This window comes from Labeo rohita, chromosome 4 (genome assembly GCF_022985175.1).
Source record: "Labeo rohita strain BAU-BD-2019 chromosome 4, IGBB_LRoh.1.0, whole genome shotgun sequence".
In the NCBI taxonomy this organism is placed as follows: Eukaryota; Metazoa; Chordata; class Actinopteri; order Cypriniformes; family Cyprinidae; genus Labeo; species Labeo rohita.
The window spans coordinates 23,992,571-24,016,456 of NC_066872.1; the positions used below are offsets into that span (position 1 = coordinate 23,992,571).

Sequence of the window (23,886 nt, forward strand, 5' to 3'; positions counted from 1 at the left end):
GACATCAGCTTCTGTCTTTCAACGGAGCGCTCTATGTGTGTGTCTTGTCACCCTGCTTCTTCGCGCAAGTTTTAGTACAACTTTTATTTGAGGGTGATGTCTTTAGAGAAAATGAAAGCAATCGAAAAGAGTTCTAAAAGTGGAGAGAGCGGGCCGCGTTTCAGGCTGTGTGTTCCCCCTTGTAAGCGCTACAACACAAACGGGGATACACACAGCATGTGCGTGGTCTGCGTGGTCTGCCTGCTCGAGGGGGCTGACTGCCCGCATTCCGAGCTGCTTCCTTTGTGGGTACTCCGCTCCTGGAGGGCTCTCTTTGAGGAGGGAGCCTTCACCAGCGTTCCCCAGGGTGCTGGTCCCGCTTCCACCGAGGCGGAGCGGGTGCTACACTCTTGGGGTTCACAAATGGACCTGTTGGAGGGAATGAAGACGGGTGACCCCCTATCTCCTTCCTTACCCGGCAGGTCTGCTGCCCGTTGCGAGGGGTCGGAAGCCCGCACTGCGGCTACTTCCTCCCAAGGGACGGGCTCCTCTCTCCATCTGTCGTCCTCCGAGGAGGTCGACCTCGAAAGCACCGCTGAGGAAGCGAGCCCTCAGTCAGTATGAGGAGCTCTTGGAGGTGGTGACTCGTGCTGTGGCCAAGTTAAATATCGACTGGCCCGCTGAGGAAAAAGCTGCTCCGCAGAAAAGCTGGGTGAACGCTTTCTGCGGAGCAAACCATCATCTCCAAGAAGGAGCCTTCCATTCTTCCCCGACCTCCATGCTGAGATCGCGAGGTTGTGGGAAAGACCATACCCGGCTCGCTTGTTCGTCCCCGCCTCCAACTACTATGGGAACATGACGGGGCTCGACGAGCGAGCCTACAAGGCGATGCCCCGGGTGGAACAGACGCTAGCTAGCTATCTGTCCTAGGTGCGGCATCGTCCTTGAAGGCTCCGACCTTACCCTCCAAGCCGCTTCGCACTACGTCTTCGCTTGTGGGTAAGGGTTACTCGGCAGCAGGTCAGGCCGGAGCATGCCTCCATGCTATGTCTCTGCTCCAGGCATATCAGGCTGACCTGCTCAATGGGTTAGCAGACGGCGACAAAGTAGATTTAGAATAACTATGCAGGACCGCTAATCTCGCTCTCCGCGCCACCAAGGAGACCGTCCGGGCAGTGGGGCGGTCCATGGCAGCTATGGTGGCGGCGGAGAGGCATTTGTGGTTGACCCTGTCCAACATGAAAGAGAAGGACAGGGTCTTCCTTTTGGACGCTCCGCTTGAGCCTTCTGGCCTGTTTGGCCAACTCTGTTGTCAGCAGGTACCAAGAGGCTCGCAAGCAGGCGGCGGCGTTCCAGCGGTACCTGCCTCGCCGTTCTCTAACCTCTGCGGCTGCTGGGCGTGAGCTCCCGGGACCGAGATTCGCGGCACTCTAGGCCGGGGTCCTCTAAGGCGAGGCCCGACCTGCGGGTCGTGCTTCAGTCTCGGAGACCCCCGGCTAAGCGGTCCTGACGCCAGCTCTCCTCCGTCTCTCCTTGGCGCCCTCGGGAGGTCAGTCTACTGTCTCTGCCAGTGCTACAGGGCATAGCGGCCTCCAGCAGGCTCACTTCCTGGATTTCTCCACCCGAGATCGTAGCGGAACCGGGACGCTCGCCACCCCCGGGTTCTACAGCCGGTACTTCACTGTTCCAAAGAAGGATGGAGGGCTGCATCCCATCATAGATCTCTGCCGTCTCAATCACTCAGTTATGAAGCTGAAGTTCAAGATGCTTACAGTCAAGCAAGTAGTGTCACAAATCAGGTCCGAGGACTAGTTTGTGACGATAGATCTGAAAGACATGTACTTTCATGTCTCCATCCTTCCACAACACAGGAAGTTCCTGAGGTTCGCTTTCAGGGGCGAAGCTTACCAGTATCGGGTTCTTCGGCCTAGCACTCTCACCCCGTACGTTTACGAAATGTGTAGATGCTGCCCTGGTCCCCCTCCGGCTCCAGGGCATCGCATTCTGAACTATATACAGGCTGGCGCACCAGATCCTTGTGTGGTCCCAGGACAAACTCCTCTCATTATGAGCAGTTCATATTCCTGGGCATCTGAATGTGGGAGCAGACGTTCTGTCGAGACAGGGGCCGAGGCGTGGGGAATGGATGCTTCACCCAGAGGTGGTGAAGGAGATATGGGAAATCTTTGGTCCAGCCCAAGTGGATCTCTTTGCTACGAGGGAGAATGCGCAATGTTCCCTCTGGTTCTCTCTAGTTCATTGAGCTCCCCTGGGACTGGATGCCATGCTACAGACATGGCCGAGGCGACGTCTGTACGCCTTCCCCCCGATCAGGAGTTCTGGAGAGAGTGCGCCGGGACGGGGTCAGTTTACTGCTAGTAGCCCCGTACTGGCCGGGCCGAGTATGGTTCTCGGACCTGATATCTATCCTCGACGGCTCTCCATGGGAGATTCCCGTCAGGAGGGATCTCCTCTCACAAGCAGGGGGGCACCATAGTTCACCCCCGCCCAGAGCTGTGGAAGCTGTGGGTGTGGCCTCTGAAGGGGCACAGCTCATAGCTTCTGGTCTCTCAACCGAGGTTGTTGAGACCATCCTCCAGTCCAGAGCTCCCTCTACGAGGAAACTGTACGCCCTGAAGTGGAAGCTTTTCACTTCATGGTGTGGAGAACGCCAGCAAGACCCAGTTAACTGCCCAGTTGGTACAGTACTGGAGTTCTTGCAGGCCCGCTTCTCCACAGGGTTATCCCACTCCACCCTGAAGGTCTACGTGGCGGCAATCTCGGCCTACCACGCCCTTCTTGGTGGCATGACAGTGGGTAAGGACCCCCTGGTTGTATGTTTCCTCCGCGGTGTGCTGAGGCTGAGGCCTCCGACACGACCCCGTGTCCCTACGTGGAACCTGGCTGTGGTGCTTGAGGCCCTCTGTAGGCCGCCATTCGAGCCTATAGAAGATATACCTGTTCGATTCCTCACCATTAAGACAGCGCTGCTGCTAGCTCTAACTTCCCTTAAGCGGGTTGGGGACCTGCAGGCCCTTTCGGTGGCCCCTTCTCATTTAGAATTCGTTCCTGGTATGACCAAAGCTTTTCTGTACCCCAGACGGGGTACGTTCCCAAGGTCCCCACAAACACACCACAGCCGGTCATGCTCCGGGCTTTCTGTCCTCCTCCCTTTCGGGAGCCTGACCAGCAGAAGCTAAACTGTATGTGTCCCGTACGTGCCTTGGATGCCTATGTCCACAGAGCTGCCCTGTGGCGTAAGACAGATCAGTTGTTTGTCTGCTATGGCCCCCCCTAAGAAGGGGTATCCTGCTACTAAGCAAACTCTCAGTAGATGGATCCTAGATGCCATATCTACTGCTTACGAGTCCTCTGACCTTCCCTCGCCTCTGGGGGTCAAGGCTCATTCGACTCGCGCTATGGCTGTCTCCAAAGCCCTTATGTCAGGTGTCCCAATACAGGACATCTGTAATGCTGCGGGATGGTCCACGCCCCTCACCTTTGTAAGGTTCTACAATCTAGATGTCCGAGCCACTCCCAGCTCTTAAGTTCTCTTGCCCTAGCTCCTCCACTAGGCAGGGACTTGGAAGTCTGGTGGCGTGGGCATCTCGTTCCCATAGCGTTTTCAGACGCAGCTCGAGTTCCTGAAGGGGAACGTCCCAGGTTATGCAGGTAACTATGGTTCCCCGAGGGAACGAGATGCTGCGTCTCGATCCATCCTTCCGGCATCCCTGCCGAGCGCTCGCTTCATCCCCAGAAGCTGACGCCGGCAGCTTCGCACATGCTTTTATGCTTCCTGGTCGATGACGTCATCCGCCCGTGACATCTGTACAAAGGGGGAACTTTAGGAATAATTTTGTACTATAATGTAAACATGGAGCATGTAACATATCCTGTAAAAACACATTTTACCGAATAAAACATTGTATAATGCTGTCTGTTAGTGTTTTTTAGGTTGTTGTGTTATGAGTGATAAAGTGTGTTTGTTTGGTGAAAACCTTTGCTCAAAACCTTTGATTTGAGACTTTAATTAGTGATTTGGTAGTTTTAGTGCATTTTGAATGGGAAATGAACTGCTGTGTCAAGTTGAAAGATGGTAGGGAGAACTGTGTGAAGAGTTTTGAAAAAGTGACTTTAGTATTGAGAAATGTGCCCTAGAGATTGTCAAAAACTGTAAGCAACAGGACCATGAAACTCAAGTTCTTCAGCTCAGGTTCAGCGAGGTATTAAACTAAAAAAAGTTTAGCACTTGACACTGAAAATTTACACTGTAAGCCTGTGCCAGCTACATGCTCTAGACCTTCCTCACCCTTGACAACTAGTTTGAGGGATTGACCATTGCATACTGCATACTGTCTTCTTGAAATCAGATTTGGTTACAGATCCGGCTCAGACTGGAGTAAGGACTGAACTGCTGGTGGAGGGCATATAAGCATAATCCTGGGAAATGACCTGGTTGGAGGCAAAGTGTTCACTTGTCCTATTATGGTGGATAAGCCTGAGGTGACAGGACAGCCAGATATTGCTGCTCATTTCCCTTCTATTTTCCCCACCTTTGCTGTTACTCGAGCACAGTTCCAGAAGTGGAATGATGTCTGTCGTGCCCTTCATCTGTCGTGCCCTTTAACACAAGCTCTGAAGTCTCGGTTCAAATGTCATTTCACTAGTTGACAGTCATTCAAGATTTAGCGATCTAAACTTGCTAATAACACAAATTTGAAAAGCATATGTTGTCCATAAGAACATAATGACATCTCTCATAAAGGTATGCATCTTTACAAAGTAAACAATGGTCTAAAAAACACTTAGCCTCTTCGCTAATTAGCACACAAAATACCACTGGTATACTACGTCCGCCACCACCGGAACTTGTACCCACATTCTTTTTTACAGTAGCGCCCCCCGGTACTGCCTGAAAGTTTGTATGGTCCCCTGATTGTATAATGAAACTCAATAAAGGGATAATTCAGCCCAAAATGAGGAAAAAAGAGAAAAAGAAGAAAAAAAAATGTCAACATTTCTTCACCCTCATGTTGTTTCTAAGCATGTATGCATTTCTTTCTCCTGCAGAACACATTCAAGAGGAGTTTCAAATTACACGTTTAGGCTTTGGCCTGGTAATTGAAGAGGCAGGCATTACAGCAATTAAAAGTAACAAGATGGCCTACTTAACAAAAAATTAGTCCTAAATATGCAGCATTCAGGGCTGTGTTAAGCTTAAAATTTTGTATGGCTTTCCTTCACGAACTTTATTCATCTTGTGGACTCACACTGTCAGAAAAAGGTACAGTTCTGGCGGTACTCTAAGGTACAAAAGTGAAAAGGTACATCTTTGCACTTTACCTACACCTACACAGTACATATTAGTACCTTAAAGGTACATTTTAGTACTTAATAGCACATATTAGTATTTTAGAAGTACATATTTGTACCTTTTCACATTTGTACCTTAGGGTAACACCACAGTGACAGAACTGTACCTTTTTTCTGACAGTGTAGAGGTATGTCATTGCTTATTTTGTGTGAGTGGGCACTTCTGCTGTAAATGTCAAATAAATGTCAGAAAGTTTCCCATAAGAGGTAGGTTTAGGGTAAAGACATAGAACATATAGTTCATACAGTATACATACTATTACGCCTAAGAAATGTCCCCACAAAAAAATGAAAACCAGTATGTGTTTGTGTGTGTGTGTGTGTGTGTGTGTGTTTCCCTCAGAAACATACATAGAAAAGAGCATGAAGGCTGAAGGTATTATTATTATCATTATTATTATTATTATTGACAAATGTTAATCATCTGAAGAATTGTAAATGCTATTCTTACATAATTTACAACAGAAACATCAAAATGTTTTAGTATCATATACCACTAATTTATTTACTGGAATTATACTGCAACCAGGTGTTACAAAGACTCTATTGCATACAAACAGAAACACCAAACTGCAAAATTTACTGTACATCACACCTACAACTTACCAAGAATTATGTGAATGTGAGGTACTGTTTGTAAATATCTATATAATTCATTAGAACTTTCATTAGTACAGTGTGTTTACCTTTTTATACTGTTGCACAAACAGTATGTTTTACAACTAATTTTTGTGACAAATGTTAGTTTCCATGCCACAAGAAATGGTATGACAACTACAAAATGTAAATAATAATAATAATAAATAAATGTTTGTCATCATATTTTGAAAATGACCCAGGAACAAAACAAAACAACATAGAACATTACATTGGAGTATTTTCCTGCTTTGGATCACATATCCCAGGGTGTTGGAGTTCTGTGTCCTTGGACATTTCTTTATCGCTGTGTACATTTCTCTTAATCTTTGTGACGAGTATCCATAACAGGATATTGCTAAATGCCTTAAAAGAGCAGATCAGTCCCAGAAATAGGTACCTGATGGGGCAAATTATATTTTATTATACATTAATTAGGGTTTATGTGCATTCATATTGTACTACATAGAATAGTCCTGCCAGATCTGCTCACCTGAAAGTTTCAATGTCATATATTCTGCACGCACCACTTCCACCACATTTCTTTTGGCCCCATTTCAGACAGGTAGAGTCAATTAAAGCACCAAAGAAAATGGGAGCAGGAATACCACCTTCAAAAAAAGAGAAATTACATTAAAAATAATGCTGTGATTTAATGTGTCTAAGACAAGAAAAACTATTGTGAAATATTTATAACTTTTTCCTCGTAAAAACATCTTACCAAAAACTCTTAAAGCTAACATAAATATGCCCACTGAGAGAGACTTCAAAGCAGGATCCACAATCCTGCAATAACATATTTCATAAAAACATTAAACATTAAAAAAAAATCACCCGTACAATTCCCAATTTGTATTTCTAAATAAAAGAATATCACATAATCTATTTCTTTTCTACAAATTTTGTATGACGTTATTTCTACAAGTTAATTTCTGGCCTCATTGCATTATGAGTAGGGTTGCCAACATTGACCCTTAAGATGAACTGACTCACAGCTGGTTTGTTTGTTTAAACATTGAAGGTTGTACAAAATATGAAACTGAGGTAAATACAATATTGATAACATATGAACTGCATGACAGTATGATGGAAACAAATTAAACAGAACCTCAATGAGATGAGCAATAAAGGAACAGTGCCCAGAGAGTACACAAAGAAGACAAGAGACTGCAGTGCCAGATAGATGTAGAACATTTTAGTGCAGTTACTCTCTCGTGAACACTGTCCAAGTACTGCAGAGGAGTTCCCAGAAGTCAGTCCCCAGCTCTGGATGCATTTACAGCTACGGAAAGTCTGACAAATATGTGTAAATAAGTAAAAACATGTGACAAAGAATTTGTGGTCAAGAGTTAAAAGTGCTTGTTCACCATATTCTGTCCTGCGCCCTGAGTGGAATTACAGCCAGCGTGACAAGGAGAGATGTAGGTCATTCCGTTCTGTCCACACACTGGATCCCATTGGAAGTTGGGACACCCGCAGTGAGCATTGCAAGAAGTGAGTAAATCATGGCTTGCATCTTGAACGTCAATAGATCTGCCACATAAAAAATTTGTTGTATTATACTATATATTCCTGTGACCCTACATAGGACAAGTGGTTTGGAAAATGGAACAATTCAATGGATAAAAAAGTGTATATTTGCAGTATGATTTATACAACAAGTATAATTAGAAATTTCCAAGAAAAAAAAAACAAACAAAAAAAACCACCTTTGATAGGGTACTGTGACCCCAGCAACATCTGTGTTTTTACAGCTGAGAGCAAAGAAAGGCATGGAGCAAACCAATGAGGTTACAAAGCACAAGAACATCAGTCTTGCAGATCCCAGCAGACTCAGTTTAAACCTCTTAACTATCCAACCACTCAGGAACACACCCAGAGCCACTCCCGGAACAGACGTCACTCCTGTACATATGAGCACAGCCAGTTTAAAAACCCAGCAGGAATGAATGAATGAATGAATGAATGAATGAATGAAGCTGTTACCAATCAGAAAATTGGTCTTGGATGCACTTTGTCCAAACTGCTGCTCCAAATACTTTGGTGTGTATGTTACGACAATGGCAAAGGCATTGAATGCCAATACGCTGTAAGCCAGGTACAGGAGATAATCAACACTGGTGAGCAGACGCTTAAGTGATGGCCCAAAATCTAGAAAACAAGCAAATAAGCATCAATGTCATTTTAAAATAAAACATAACACTTTGTAATTAATAATAATAACAACAATACCAAACTTCTTTAATTTCATGAACTGTTTTAATCTGTGATATGCAAAATATGAATTTGTGGAGAATCTCTTGGTTTTGAATGTATAATTATGTAATCAGTGTATATATATATATATATATATATTAGGGGTGTAACGATACGCGTATTCGTATTGAACCGTTCGGTACGAGGCTTTCGGTTCGGTACGCATTACGAACCGAACGATTCAGAAAAATACTTTTATATTTGAAAAAAAATAAAAGAGAATAAAGTGTGTAATATAGCCGCTTTTCCACTATCGTTCCGAACGGTTCTTATAACGGTCAGGTACGGTTCCAGTCAGGCCCGGATTGGCTAATCGGGAGGATCGGGAGAATTCCCGGTGGGCCGGTCTGGTTTTTGGCCGTGAGGGCCGTGTCCCTAGCTGCCTGCACTCACAGCAGTCGCACTTTTTATTTATTTATTTATTTATTTATTTATTTATTTATTTATTTACCATAGCCTCACTCTTTTTATTCATTTTTTTTTTTTTACCGCAGCTCCACTCTTTTTATTTATTTTCTCGCAGCCCCATGAGCAGAATGCAGCCTGCAGGTTAATGATGACGTACTTATCATTCGACTCCCCGGACAGCGGCACCTTGCTCAACAGCAAAATCAGTTATAAAGAGATACGCGAGAGATGAAAAATGGATAATAAAAAGCGCAAAGGTGGTGCTGAAAAGGCCAAAATAAAAAAGAAAGCTCTAGAAACTGACGCGACCAAATGTACTAAGCTGAGTACATTTTTCGCTAAAACCAGCGGCAGCGAGAGTACAACAACACATGAAGACGATGAAACGGCCGGTAAGTTAACGTTAAGCTAGTTAGGAGCAGTGCAAAACAACGATGTCTGCAAACCACCGTTCATGTTTCGAACTTTTTCTTGTACTGTAGCTCTTCAGCAGCAGCAGCAGCCTGTAGTCCAGTTTGCTGCTAACAGTGAAGAGCCAGGCCCCGTAACGTTACCAAGCACCAGTCATGAGCCCAACACACTAGAATGGGCAGGTAGGATTGTCATTGAGTGAATATAAGAATTCGAATAATTAATATTAATATTAATGAATATTACACCTGCTCAATGAAAAATGCCCCGAGATAATTAATGACATCAGATGATTCACTACATTAATAAATCTGACTTAACTTGATCAGAAAGCTAAAAAGGGGAAATTTGTGGTGAGAAATATGACCATTTTTAAAATTTCATTTAGTGTCAGACGGAGAGCCAGGACCCAGTTGTATCATGCAAGAGACTAATGCTCTCAATGTGGAAAACACAGGTAAGCTGTTGTACCACAGTCTGTGAATAAGCAAACATGATGACATTAGTTAAAATATAACAACATTCTATGCTCAACTTGTATTTATTTGAGATTTTTTTCATTTCAAGGTTTGGATATTTATGAGCTCTAATTCTTACAGAAAATAGATTCTGATACTGTTAAACATTACATTGTGTTAACTGTTCAGATAAATCTTCACTGTGAAGCAACACTTAGGCTACTGTATTTGCACTGAATTGGAAATGACGTTATTTTAATATAGTCAGTCGTGAACTAAAGTGGGCCGGTCTAAGGCTTGAAACTCCAGGGCTGAAAAGGAGTCCCACTCCGGCCCTGGTTCCAGTTGTGTTTCCACCTGAGCCTGGTACGGCACGGCACGATTACAAACTGTTCTAGGCCCGGAATTCTCGGCACGGATAGACAACCGTGCCAAACCGTGCTGACAGAATGTGTGTGCTAAGCGAAAGCGCGCTGTATGATCAAACAGCCAAGTAAACAGCTGTTACGCTGCGTTCATAGCTCATGCATTAATACTGTCAATAAATGTGTTAGTTTTTAGAAAGGTTTTACCCTTCTGTGTTTGTCTCCGTTGGCATGCATATCCCCTCAGCATTTGTTGGTAACGTTATACCTGTCGTCGCCTTCTGTTTATTTTATTTTTTGCGTTGTTTATAGTTGTCCTTTTTTTCTGTTATTTAACGAAGTCCCAAAAACAGAAATATCTGATCATATCTCTGTTTATATTACAATTGCGTTAACAAGGCCACGACTAAGGCATTTGTATTTACATTCCAAAGAGTTCCGTTATCGGCACCACAGTGGAACATGAAACCGTATCCGTGCTGACTAGCCCGGATCGGCACGGAACGGAACGGTTAAGCGAAGAGAAGGGTTCGGCCCGATAGTGGAAAAGCGGCTAATAATTCTTGCTTTGTACAGAAAAACAAAAGCCCAAATAGAGAACCAGTTGGCCGAAGCACCAGCGATTGCTCTGACAACAGACAGCTGGACGTCTTTCTATTAGTTTATAACTACTACAATATTACATTAAATTTTTTTTATCAGGAGCTTTTTGGTTTTGGTTATAAAGGAGGTTTTGTTTTATATGCTGCTAAAAAGAAACCCCAGAAGATGGGTGAAGAATAGCTCCATCATTGTTTAAAGTGAAAGAAAAAAACAAGATCATACTTTTTTGATGTTTTAATAAATAAAAAAGTGAAAAAAAATCAAAGAAATTATCTGGCATTTTTTTTTTTTTTGCTGTATTGAAAACATACCGAACCGTGACACCACTGTATCGTATCGAACCGAACCGTGATTTTTGTGAACCGTTACACCCCTAATATATATATATATATATATATACACACACACATACACACACACACACACACACACACATATATATATATATATATGTAATGTGAAAGAGACTGAAACTGTAAAGCTCCCAAATGTCACAAAAAAATCCATAAGCGTATCAAAGTTGTCAATAAAAATCCTGCACTATACAAGTCATTAGTCAGTGACTAATTACATTTAATTAGACCTAATTTCTATGTATCTAACCCTTGTAGTCAGTGTATGGTTGACATACCTTTGGCTATCTCTGTAATGCTGAGTGTGTCTTTGTGTTGGTTTGAGGGGTGGTCCAGTGTAGAGGTTTGAGGACTTTCAGGTAGAGCTCTTGGCAGGAACCAGAGAGGCAAAGCAGCAGGAAGAGTCAACAGCCCAGAAACCACATAACCCAACCACCAGGCTCCAACCCAGCGAGAGTCCTGAGGAGTGATGGTCACACTCTCTGATAATGAAAATAGTAAAATAAACAATATATTTGTTGGGTTTACTATCACACTGTGTGTGTTGTCTACCCGAAAGAAGACGATGTCTTTATCATGAACTGAGCAGGAGCTAAACAAAAATCATTCCTTCATCTCAACCACAGATAGTGACCTGATCTTTGTCCTGGCCATCTCTTTCTCTGAGACAACCATCATTTTCTGTTCTGCCAGTGAGGTCTTCCCTAAGTCCCTTTTTCTAACCACAGAGATGTATTGTGGTCAATTCTTTCTGGTAAGAAGAAGTTCCTCTGAACCTTTGGCTTTGGCCACAAAGATCTAAGCTGAATCTTCCTTTACTATTCAAAGCAGACCTCAATCGCATTTTCTTTTCTTTTTTCTTCTTCTTTTTTTTGTAATTTATGGGCTTTTTATGCCTTTAATGACAGAGGATAGCTGAGAGCTGACAGGAAAGCACTGACTAGAGAGAGGGGAGTGGGAGCGTCAAAGAATCGAACTCGGGTCGCCGAGTTGCGCTATATGTCGGCACAATGACCACACTAACTACGCACGGCTATCGGCACCAAACTCAATGGCATTATCATCTATCAACTCCTCAAAGGTCCCTCTTTTCACTGGCTCTCTTTTGGTCACTTTTCCCTCTGGTTTCACCTGGTTCCCTTATTGCACTGGTTCTGTCCGGGACTTTTTCCAAAACTATAATTCCTGACTAAAATGTGTGAAATCGAGTGCAACATTTTGAAATATCATAGGCAACTTTTCAATGCATCTGTAAGGCGTCAGGAATGTTTTATGTTTCATAAACAAATTGACATTAAAGTAGGGCTAATGTTTAGACGACATAAAAGTAATGTATAAGAATGCTTAGACCAGTCTTTAATGTTGAATACTCTGTCTGCAAATATCTGCTCAAACGTGTACATAATGTGCTTAATAATAATTTAGTTTCTCAGATGTTGCTTTTATACTGTATAATAACAAATACAAAGCATGTGTGCATATGATAGCTATAAAAATCACATGGGCAATATTAGTGATTGCTAATGTAATGTAACAATATTGCTCCAGGCCTATCAACATCCGCACTGATTTATTCATTTATTTATTTTAGTGACTAGATACCAGAAATGCTCACAAGTCTCTGAGCTAGAGTCCAAGTCAAGTCTCAAGTCTTTGAGCTAGTGTCCAAGTCAAGTCTCAAGTCTCTGAGCTAGAGTCCAAGTCAAGTCTCAAGTCTCTTTATTATATTAAGTCTCTGGTTATAATAAGTGTTGCATCACGTACAGCGACCCATCCAACACTGCATAGCTATATATAAGGAATTCAAAGCATGTAATATGTTATAATGACTCCTTTATCTATTAGCATACAGTATCAGCTTTGATTTTGGTATATAATCAGTGTAAACAGGCTATTGCAACATGACAAAAACACCAAGAATGCTTTACTTTTAAGTTAATATCTATATTTTGCCTTGTAGCATGAACACACAATACAGTACAGACCAAAAATTAAGAAAGACCAAATATGGTCAAACATCACATTGTAGCTAAATGCAAAACACTATTGCAACAAACCAAATGATGTGAAATATATGAAGACACAGATGTCCTCATAAACCATGTTTACGTTGTAATACCCATGTCACTGTACACATTTGTATCCTCATAAACCATATACAAGGACACACACACACACAGGCCCTGACAGGAGGAGGACAGAGTAAAGGTAGACTGGACCTAAAATTCCCACACTAAAAAAAAAACGTTTTTTTTTCCCCTTTTTGAAAACGGGTCCTACAGAACACAATACAAGGGTTAAACAAACGCTCATTTATATTTCATAAGGAAGACAGTAGACAGACAGTCGGAGTTAACCTCCCGTAATGTTAGGTCGTAGCTAAAGCAAGAAGCAAGCTAACGGTAGATGGTCAATGCTGAGCTAAACATGTTTAACGTTACTGACCTATCAGGATGCCTTTTCAGATGCCTGATAAAATTAGATGTGGTTGAGCCTGAATCTTTTATCCTCATATCACATATTTTGCATTGAGCACTTCTTCTGTTTGGGCCGTCTTGTTTGAAGTTTTTAAATCCAAAGCTAACGATGAATGGCACAGCAGTCGACATGTTTGTTCGTTGTCCTCTCATGTGTGGCGGCCGCGCCTAAAATAAAAAAAATAAAAAATGTGTGGCCGCGCCCGCGCACAGCAGATACACGTCACATGTTACATGGGCAGGTTATAGGTAACGGAGGGAGGGGAGAAACAGCGAGCTCATCAGTTGTTTCCTAAAAATAAACATTGTTCACGAGTCCCGCAGCTCGAGTCAGAGTCGAGTCTGAAGTCTTTCGAGGACGAGTCTAAAGAGTACTACCATGGTATATGTCAAAACAAAGAAAGTAATATCATATTTCTTTTTGACAGTTTTTTTTTTTTTTTTTTTTTTTTTTAAAGAGTGACCACTAAGGCGGGTGTATACCAAAATTAAATTTGGCAGTATAACAATTTTAACTCACCTTGATTCACTAAACCAATGTCCACATAGAGATTAGCACACAGTGATCCAAGCAAGTAACCGAAAAATGGCCCAGTCACTCCGAGTGTGTTCAGGCAACCTACAGAAAAGAACAAAATAACACAATGGACTAAATCACATGAGGAACATGGGTAGTTTTGATGTAAGTTGATGTGTTAATGTGATTCTTACCAATGTAAAAAGCAGAGTTTTCTGGGTGTGCATAATCATCTATGAATGACATTCCCAGAGGGCCAATGCTGGCTTCCCCAATGCCACGCAAAATGTTTCCAAATGGTACAATCACCCACATGGGTGAGCTTTCTGCTTGCTCTTTTAAACACCCTATACAACCCGTATAACATGCTCTGTTAGGTATTGTACTGGATTTTTCAATTAAAATATCCCACATGCTTTCTCACATACGACCAAATATTACCGGAAACAAGCTGTTGAACAGTATTCTTGGTGTCAAATGAGCATGTGGAGCTCACTGTGAAATTATCAGCATCATTAGTGAGGGCGGCATCTGTATTGTACTTGTATCTGTCAGAAACACAAACAGGAAAAAATTCTATATAAATACACATTAAGTGCTTCACCCATCCCTCCAAGTATATATTTATATATATATATATATAGAGAGAGAGAGAGAGAGAGATAATTCTATATATATATATTCTAAATATTCTTTGAATTATTATAAGTATTCAGACCTGTAATGAGGACTCGTAGGAAGCGTATAAGATCCAAGTGCGAGCTTTAATAAACAGATCGTAGTCAAACAGGCAGGGTCAATATCCAACAAACAATGTGACGAAGACAAAACAATATCGTAGTCCATAAAACAGGCACAGTCCAAAAACCAGAGAGAGCAGTCCGAAAAGTAACAAATGAACAGGGCTGTGAAACTTGGCAAAAACTATGGCAATGAACAGACAAAACAATGGCAAAAACAAAGTAAAACAATGGCAAGAAACAAAACCGAGACAATCAAAACAGGGCAATGAAAACAGGGAAAACGCTTGGTAGAGTCCACAATAGCAAAACAATACTTCGCGCCTCCTGTTTGGTGTAGGCCTCCTTTTATGGCCACCAAACAGGAAGTAACCAACAAAGCAGCAGAGGGAGCAGCAACAGTCAGTCAGTGGGTGAGGGCTCCCTCTGCTGGTGTGGCGTTACAGAATCCCCCCCCAGGAGCGACTCCTGGCGCTCAAACAACAACAGTCCAGGAGGGTGGGGGAACAGAGGCAAAACAGGGGGTGGAACGGAGGGCCAGGTCCATGTAGAGGAGGTGGGCCTAGATCGTGGAGCAGGGACAGACAGTGAAAACTGGAGGACCTGGACCATGGAGCAGTGGCAGACAGTGAAGCACTGGAGGGACTGGGCCATGGAGCAGTGGCAGACAGGGAAGCACTGGAGGACCTGGACCGTGGAGCTGTGGCAGACAGTGGAAACTTGGAGGACCTGGGCCGTGGAGCAGTAGCAGACCGTGAAACACTGGAGGGCTTGGGCCATGGAGCAATGGCAGAGTAGCAAGCCATGGTGGAGTAGGCAGAGCAGGCAGAACAGGAAACCATGCCGAGGCAGGCAGAGCAGGCAGAACAGGAAGCCATTGCGGGGCAGGCAGAGCAGGTAGAGCAGATAGGAGCAGAGATATCCACAGTGGAACTAGTGACATCCATAGCAGAGCGGTGTGTTCACGGATGATTTCCTTGGCCGTGGCATAACAGGTAGAGAGTTCATAATAGGCCTTCTTGGCTGTGACATGACAGGCAGAGAGTTCATGATTGGCCTTCTGGGCTGTGGTATGATGGGTAGAGAGTTTATGGGAGGACGCTGCCCCCATGGGAGGATCTACAGCATATGCTGACACCTCTGGAGGCATAGGCGCAGATTCTTGGGCAGACGTGGCAGTGAGTTCATAAATGGACGCCACCTCCTTAGGAAGTTCTACAGCGTGAGCTGACACCTCAGGAGGTATAGGTGCGAACTCATGGACAGATGAAGCCTCAGGAGCAGATTTGTGGTCAAATGAGGCCTCTGGGGCAGATTCGTGGACGGACGAGGCCTCTGGACCAGACTCGTGGGCAGACGAGGCCTCTGCACCAGACTCGTGGGCAGACGAGGCCTCTGCACCAGACTCATGGACAGACGAGGCCTCTGAACCAGATTTGTGGACGGACGAGGCCTCTGGAGCAGACTTGTGGTCAGATGAGGCCTCTGGGGCAGACTCGCAGTTAGGCAAGGCCTCTGGAGCAGACTCGTGGATAGACGAGGCCTCTAGAGCACAGTGTGCTGCCCACACACTGAAAATGGCAATGGCCATTACAGGCAGCACAGTAGATAGTGGGGTGTCTGTTGACCTCAAGGGTGTGGATGCTATGGACTTGTGGCTTGGGAATGTGGGTTCTGCGTGGCTTGGGAGCGTGGGCTCTGCGGGTTCAGCTGAGACGTGATGTGATTTGGGAAGGTCAGAGGGGACCTGGTTAGGTTCTGGCAAGACAGCAGTTTCTTGAATTGATTCAGGGAGGCCTGCCGTGACTTGACTTGACTCAGGGAGGTCAGCTGTGACTTGACTTGACTCAGGGAGGCCTGCCATGACTTGACCTGACTCAGGGAGGCCTGCCGTGACTTGACTTGACTCGTGAAGAACAGCGGTAACTTGACCTGGCTCGTGCAGTCCAGCTGTGACTTGACTTGGCTTGTGAAGGTCAGCTGTGACTTGACTTGGCTCTGGGAGATCAGCTGTGGCTTGACTTGGTTCATGAAGGTCAGTTGTGGCTTGACTTGGCTCAGGGACAATAGCAGCTACTTGACTTGGTTCATGAAGATTTGCTGTAACTTGGCTTGGCTCATGGAAATCAGCTGTGGTTGGGCTTAACATAGACAACCCAGCTGTAACTTGACTTGATTCAGGAACAACAGCTGTAACGTGACTTGACTCAGGAACAACAGCCGTAACGTGACTTGACTCAGGAACAACAGCTGTAACGTGACTTGACTCAGGAACAACAGCTGTGACATAACTTGATTCATGGGGAACAGCTGTGACTTGGCCTGACTCATGGGGAACAGCTGTGACTTGGCTTGACTCATGGGGCACAGCTGTAACTTGGCTTGACTCGTGGGAAACAGCTGTATCTTGGCTTGACTCGTGGGAAACAGCTGTGACTTGGCTTGACTCATGGGGAACAGCTGTAACTTGGCTTGACTTGTGGGGAACAGCGGTGACTTGGCTTGACACGTGGGGAACAGCTGTGACTTGGCTTGATTCGTGAAGAACAGCTGTATCTTGGCTTGACTCATGGAGGACAGCTGTATCTTGGCTTGACTCATGGAGGACAACAGCTGTATCTTGGCTTGACTCATGGATGACAGCTGTATCTTGGCTTGGCTCATGGATGACAGCTGTGTCTTGGCTCGACTCATGGAGAACAACAGCTGTATCTTGGCTTGACTCATGGAGAACAACAGCTGTGTCTTGGCTTGACTCGTGGAGAACAGCTGTATCTTGGCTTGGCTCGTGGAGAACAGCTGTATCTTGACTGGACTCGGAAACTTGACTTGACTCAGGAAACACAGCTGCAACTTGACTTGACTTGGAAACTTGACTTAACTCAGGGAACGCAGCTGCAACTTGACTTGACTTTGAAGCTTGACTTGATACTGGAGGATCAGGCATCACTTGATTTGCCTTGGGTGTGGCAGAGATGAGATGCGGATGTGATGATTTTGGCTTGATGAGGCTCAGGCGTGGCAGCCATCTTGGCCAGGGACTCAGACGGGGCAGCCATCTTGTAAACAGGCTTGGTGATGGTGGCCATCTTGTGAACAGGCTTGGGGATGGCGGCCATCTTGTGGACTGGCTCTGGGATGGCGGCCGTCTTGTGAGCTGGTTGTAGGAGGGCGGCCATTACAGATGCAGACTCTGGACGGGCAGGCATGACGTGAGCAGGCCCTGGAGCGGCAGGCTTGGCGTGAGCAGGCCCTGGAGTGGTAGGCATGGCGTGAGCAGGCCCTGGAGCGGCAGGCACGGCGTGAACCGGCTGTGGCTTGGCAGACGTGACATGAGCAGGCTGTGGCTTGGCAGACATGGTGTGGGCAGGCTGTGGCTTGGCAGACATGACGTGAGCAGGCTTTGGAGTGGCAGATGTGACGTTAAACAGGCTGTGGCTTGGCAGACGTGACGTCAGCAAACCTTGGCTTGGTGGATGTGACTTGAGCAGGCTTTGGCTTGGCAGGCTTGGTTTGCGGGGGCTCTAGCATGATGGTGACAATACCGGACATGAAGGTTGGGGTGTGAAAGGTCTCTGGTTTGCTTGCTATGACGTGAGCTGGTTGTGGTGTGGGGGTTACTGCAGGATTGCAGGGTCCCTCATCCGCAATCCCAACAGTAAAAGATGATCCCGCAAGTAACAAAGCATATATTGCTCCAAAGACCAGTGAATTTTACCTCCAGGCAGGCCAGAATGAATGGGGTGATTCAGTTCTACTCTAAAAATGTCTTTGAGCGCCACATCATTAAAATTCACTAAGTGACACAGTTTGCAAAAGTCCACAACGTGATGCGTTGATCCATAGTTGATGATTGGCGTGATGCTGGATCCATAGTTTGATCTGTGTCCAAAAGCCGCTGGATCTTTGGGTGGCGAAGTATTCTGTAATGAGGACTCGTAGGAAGCGTATAAGATCCAAGTGCGAGCTTTAATAAACAGATCGTAGTCAAACAGGCAGGGTCAATATCCAACAAACAGTGTGACGAAGACAAAACAATATCGTAGTCCATAAAACAGGCACAGTCCAAAAACCAGAGAGAGCAGTCCGAAAAGTAACAAATGAACAGGGCTGTGAAACTTGGCAAAAACTATGGCAATGAACAGACAAAACAATGGCAAGAAACAAAACCGATACAATCAAAACAGTGCAATGAAAACAGGGAAACTGCTTGGTAGAGTCCACAATAGCAAAACAATACTTCGCGCCTCCTGTTTGGTGTAGGCCTCCTTTTATGGCCACCAAACAGGAAGTAACCAACAAAGCCGCAGAGGGAGCAGCAACAGTCAGTCAGTGGGTGAGGGCTCCCTCTGCTGGTGTGGCGTTACAAGACCCTTATCTGGGAGAGTTTAAATTTAGCTTAGGAGCATTCATATTGCTTGTAGATGTTACTACACTTCGAGTGGAGTTAACCTGTGGCAAATTCAATTGAATGGAAATGATTTGGAAAAGCACACATCTTAATTACAGGTCTTAAAGCTGAAAATCCATATCAGAGCAAAAACCAAAAGAACTGCCTGTAGAGTTCAGAGACAGGATTGCGGAAGAGTTCAGAAAAAAATCTGATGCAGGACTCTTTCTAGAACTGGCCTCCTGGCCAAACTGAGTAACTGATGGAGAAGGGCCTTGGTTAAACTGGTGACCAAGAACCTGATGGTCACTCTAGTTGAGCTCCATGATCATATGTGGAGATAGGAGAAACCTACAGTAGGACAAACATTGCTGTATAACACCCCACCAATCTGGGCTTTATGGCAGTGTGGCAAGGCTCAATCCTCTCGTTAGTGAAGACACATGAAAGCCTGTTTGGACTTTGCAAAAAGCACCTAAAGGAACCTCAGACTGTGAGAGGCAAGATTCTTTGGTCTGTATGGAGGAAACCAGGCACTGCTCATCACCGGCACAGTACCACCCCAAAAGTAAAGTTCTGTGAAAACAGCCTCATGCTGTGGGCTGTTTTTCAGTGGTACGGACTGAGGGACTTGTCAGAGTAGAAGAAAAGCTCAACACAGCAAAATATAGAGATAGCCTTAAGGAAAACCTAGTCCAGAGCATTCAGAACCTCAGACTGGGCAGAAGGTTCACCTTCCAACAGGACAATGACCCTAAGCACACAGCAAGAGTGGCTTATAGAAAAACTCTGTGAATCCTTGAGTGGCCCAGCCAGAGCCTGGGCTTGAACACACTCAAATATTTCTGGAGAAACCTGAAAATGTGCATCTGCCCCCATCCAACCTAACAGAGTTTGGGGGGCGAAGAGGTAAGGAGAAGAATGGCAGATAATTGTCAAATGCTAATGTGCAAAACTTGTCGCATCATACCTAAACTTAATGCTTAATACTAAACTAATACTTGAGGCTGTAAAGGTGCTTCAGCTAAAAACTGTGTTAAGGGAATGAATACTTAAGCAACATACTTATTTCAGTTTTTTTTTTTTAATACATTTACCAAGTTGTGACAATTCTGTTTTTGCTTTGACATGGTGTATGGAGCATTATGGTGTAAAAATAATTCTGCAAGGCACTATATATATATATATATATATATATATATATATGTAATTTATTATTTATTATCTTTACTTTTACTATTTAGCATAGTTAACAAACATAAGTATGATGTGACACCCATTTATTAAATGGAATAAAATTACATATTGTCTATACTATACTAGCACCTAAAAACTGCAACAGTTTATGAATACAGTGGCTTGAATATATCTTTTTTTATGAGGGGCCTGTTTTTAGTATCTGGATGCAGTATTTAGTATCTAGTATTCAAGATAATTTGAGTAGAATCCATTGAAAAAATCAGGGTGATAGAACTGACATGAAGGTCTACAGCATCTACAGATGACATGCCATTTTTGAGACACTGAATATGAACTTTTTGCAAATGTCATTAAAATATATATTTTTAATCATATGAAACTGAACATGAATATAAAGACAATATTTCTAATTACTTTGCACATGTGTTTTAAGCTAGATTTTTATGTTTATTGTTCAGATGTGTATTAGTCTTCACTGTGGACTCAATCTGACCGCTAAATGTTACTTACCGGCCCATGATGAAGTGAGGTAAAGCCATTATTAGTGTCCCTGTACCCATCAGCAGGACTCCTGCTCCAATGATCTTGGCCCTGTGAAACTTAGCGCCAAAGTAGCTAACAACAGTAATAACCAACAGATTACCTGCAATCAAATGTTACATTATGTAACAAGTTACAGTATATGTTGTTTTACAGCATACCATTAATCAACTGCCCCATTTTTAAAGTTTGAACAGCCATTCCTTCACATTAAAACATCAATGGTGTGACTCACTGGGTAAGTGCTCATCTAATGGCTGAACCCCATCCCTCATTTCTCACTGGAGCTCAACACATCTCTACTCACCCATTTCAAAGCCGCTATTGATGATACCAGCAGTGGAGCTTGGGATCTCAAACCGCCTCTCAATCTGAGTGATGGTACTTTTGGTGTAAGCCCCCGTCAGGGATTTTGTGAAATAACAGAAGGCAAGTAAACTAATAAAAGTCTTTGCAGACATAAGGGCAGAAGAGAGATTAAGTCAGTATTTTCTACTTTTTTTGTTGTTGTTTTTAGATCAGAATTGATCATATTATTTGTTAGAAATATTTAGCTTAATTTTTTAACCATTAAAAGAATTGATCAACTAATAGCAGTTCAGTTAAACTTAGATTGTGGCATATTGTCAAAGAAAATGTCTCTTGCCTTCAGAGTTGGTGAACAGCATTTGGCTTGAGATGTTTTCTGATTATGGCCTGAATACTCCATTGGTCTGGGCTCAGTAAACATGTCTGGGCTGCCTTCCATTATGATGAAGAACTATGGGCCAGGAAAGAGGTGGAAAATCATCAAAATATGAACAAGTTTGGTTCTGTGTTAAACTGCCTTGATGTCTAATGTAATATGTGGCTCCTTAATCAAATCCATGAAAAATGTATTTATTTATTTATTTATTGTGAAGCAGTATACCACTTCAGAGATGCAGCATTCAAAGCAAAATACATTGTAATCAAATGTAAACAAACATTTAATATCATTATTTATCAGTATTAAAACACTCACATATCCAAAGGTGTCTTCACATACAGAGGAGGCACTAATATGCAGAAATATTCACAAATGAGCGATCTCTCAACGTGTCTTTATATTTATATTTAGTCATTAACTAGCACTGAGTAATCCTTTAACCCTTTTGTAGATCAACCAGTAGAGGACAGTTTGTACATTTTTTGTTATTTGTTTATATGTGTATTAAAACACTAGAAATACAAAATAGAGAAAACTTTAAAATAAGATGAGCCATTGACAACATTTAACAAACACCAACCAGCAAGAACACACAGTGACACCACCCAGCACATATGTGACCGTGGACCACAAAACCAGTCATAAGGGTAAATTTTTTGAAATTGAGATTTATGCATTATCTGAAAGCTGAATAAAAAAGATTTCCATTGATGTATGGTTTATTAGGATAAAAGAAAAATAAATAATTCTGACCCATGCGATGTATCGTTGGCTATTGCTACAAATAAAGGCGTACTACTTATGGCCGGTTTTGCGGTCCAGGGTCACATATCTGCTTATTTATGGTGCAATTTATATGCTGGCAGTCTCTCTGTTTTTAAGTAACATTATCTGCACATTCACATGTGCATTTTTAGCCTTACAAAATATTTAACTTGTGGCAAACTTGCAGTTAATATGTGGTAAATGTTGGCAAAGAAATCACTTTCCTACAAATAACTGCTACAGGTTTGCAACGCTTCACTGGTGAACCAGCAGCAAACCTTTATACCAGCAGCAATAATGGACAGTTTGCTGACCTGACCATTTTTGACTGCTATTGGCATCCCATTTCCCACAATTTATTATGTGAGCATGTTTTATTAATTCATGACTTTGTTGTAGTTAAACTGACAATTTTTTAAATAAATGATTTCTCCTGTTTTATATACATTTACTAAATAAAGGTGTTTCATTTTATGCAATAGAAGTCTTCAATGGGAAGTAAACTGTAAAAAGAAAATCCCTGTCTCACACAGCAAGATCAAGATGTTTTAGAATTCTGAAAGAACAACTGAGGAACAACATTTGAAGGAATTAGTTTCAAAGCTATGTTTATATAGATATCTAAACTCTGGACATCTAAATTCCACCCTCAGTGCCACGACTGAGGTGCCCTGAGCTGGAGCAAATGGTTACCCACTGCTCTGGGTGTGTGTTCACAGTTTGCACTTGAATGGGTTAGGAACTGATTTATTTGCCATGCATTTATGATATATTAACAGCAAGTTTATTATTTTGTCAGAGGGTTAATTTGTGCATGTGAACACACACACAAGCCACTGGTGCACGTGCAGCCCTCTACATATTCACCAAGTAATCAGATTTGTTGTGGCATTGTTTGACCCCAGTCAAACTCATGAACCATCTAAGGGGTTGGAGGGTTGGAGATGCCTAATATAAGGGTTACTATAAATCAGAGGTTCTCAACTCCGGCCCTCAAGATCCACTTTCTTGCAGAGTTTAGCTACAACCTTGATCAATCTCATCTGCTTGTAACTTTCTAGCGATCCTGGAGATCTTGATTAGCTTGTTCAGGTGTGTTTGATTGGGTTGGAGCTAAACTCATCAAAGGCCAGAGTTGAGAACCCCTGATATAAACAGTCACTAAAAAGGTGTCTACTTGCAATATATTACTTTTGTATTAAAACAAACCATTATGAAATTACAGCCATACTCATTCTTGGATCCCATTCTAACAGCCTTAAAAGCAAACAACCAAGTTTATCTACATATGTAATTTACTCTTACTCCAGTCTTCAGTGTCACATAATGTTTAAGAAATACTGATTTCCTGATTAAGAAACATTATAAGAACCAATGTTTCAGCTTCAACCAATGGCTGATATTACAGCAGTTTGGAAAGATAGCAGGTAACCAAATGCAGATCAAAACAACAGCCCACCTCAGTGACAAATACAGATTTTATTGGAATGTTTTTAAAATAGTCACTGCCAAAAATGTTATTAATAAAAAACAATTCAATTCAGCAGTAGTATTCTGGTAAATTTTGTTGTCTTTACAGTATGTATTTTTTTCAGGCCCTTTACAATCAGATCAACCAACCAATTGTGTCTGGCTACATACAGTCCTTTATAACAACATCATCCATTTAAGATGTGGGCAATTGTTTCATTTTCCTGTTTTCCTGTCCAGACAATAGGGATTGTAAT

General features: G+C 43.1%; 1 protein-coding gene across 4 annotated transcripts; it reads right to left on the reverse strand.

Annotated features, from left to right (window-relative positions):
• Positions 1–5,799: 5,799 nt before the first annotated feature.
• LOC127164511 (solute carrier organic anion transporter family member 1C1) lies at positions 5,800–21,767 on the reverse strand. 4 transcript variants are annotated; one of them, XM_051108484.1, is made up of 15 exons: positions 21,710–21,767; positions 21,353–21,466; positions 21,014–21,155; positions 20,677–20,809; positions 14,278–14,384; positions 14,031–14,183; positions 13,840–13,938; positions 11,121–11,324; positions 7,975–8,139; positions 7,698–7,893; positions 7,356–7,521; positions 7,097–7,281; positions 6,710–6,774; positions 6,482–6,599; positions 5,800–6,388 (listed from the first exon to the last, which is right to left on the reverse strand). In XM_051108484.1, the coding sequence occupies exons 2-15, from the start codon at positions 21,452–21,454 to the stop codon at positions 6,217–6,219; spliced, it is 2,007 nt and encodes a 668-aa protein (XP_050964441.1). In that variant the 5' UTR covers positions 21,455–21,466; positions 21,710–21,767; the 3' UTR covers positions 5,800–6,216. The 4 variants fall into 4 exon arrangements, 3 of the variants coding, with proteins under 3 accessions (XP_050964441.1, XP_050964443.1, XP_050964442.1); XR_007827675.1 differs by lacking the exon at positions 7,097–7,281 and having other exon boundaries at positions 6,244–6,388; XM_051108486.1 differs by lacking the exons at positions 21,353–21,466; positions 21,710–21,767 and having other exon boundaries at positions 20,677–20,781.
• Between the last annotated feature and the right edge of the window lie 2,119 nt (positions 21,768–23,886).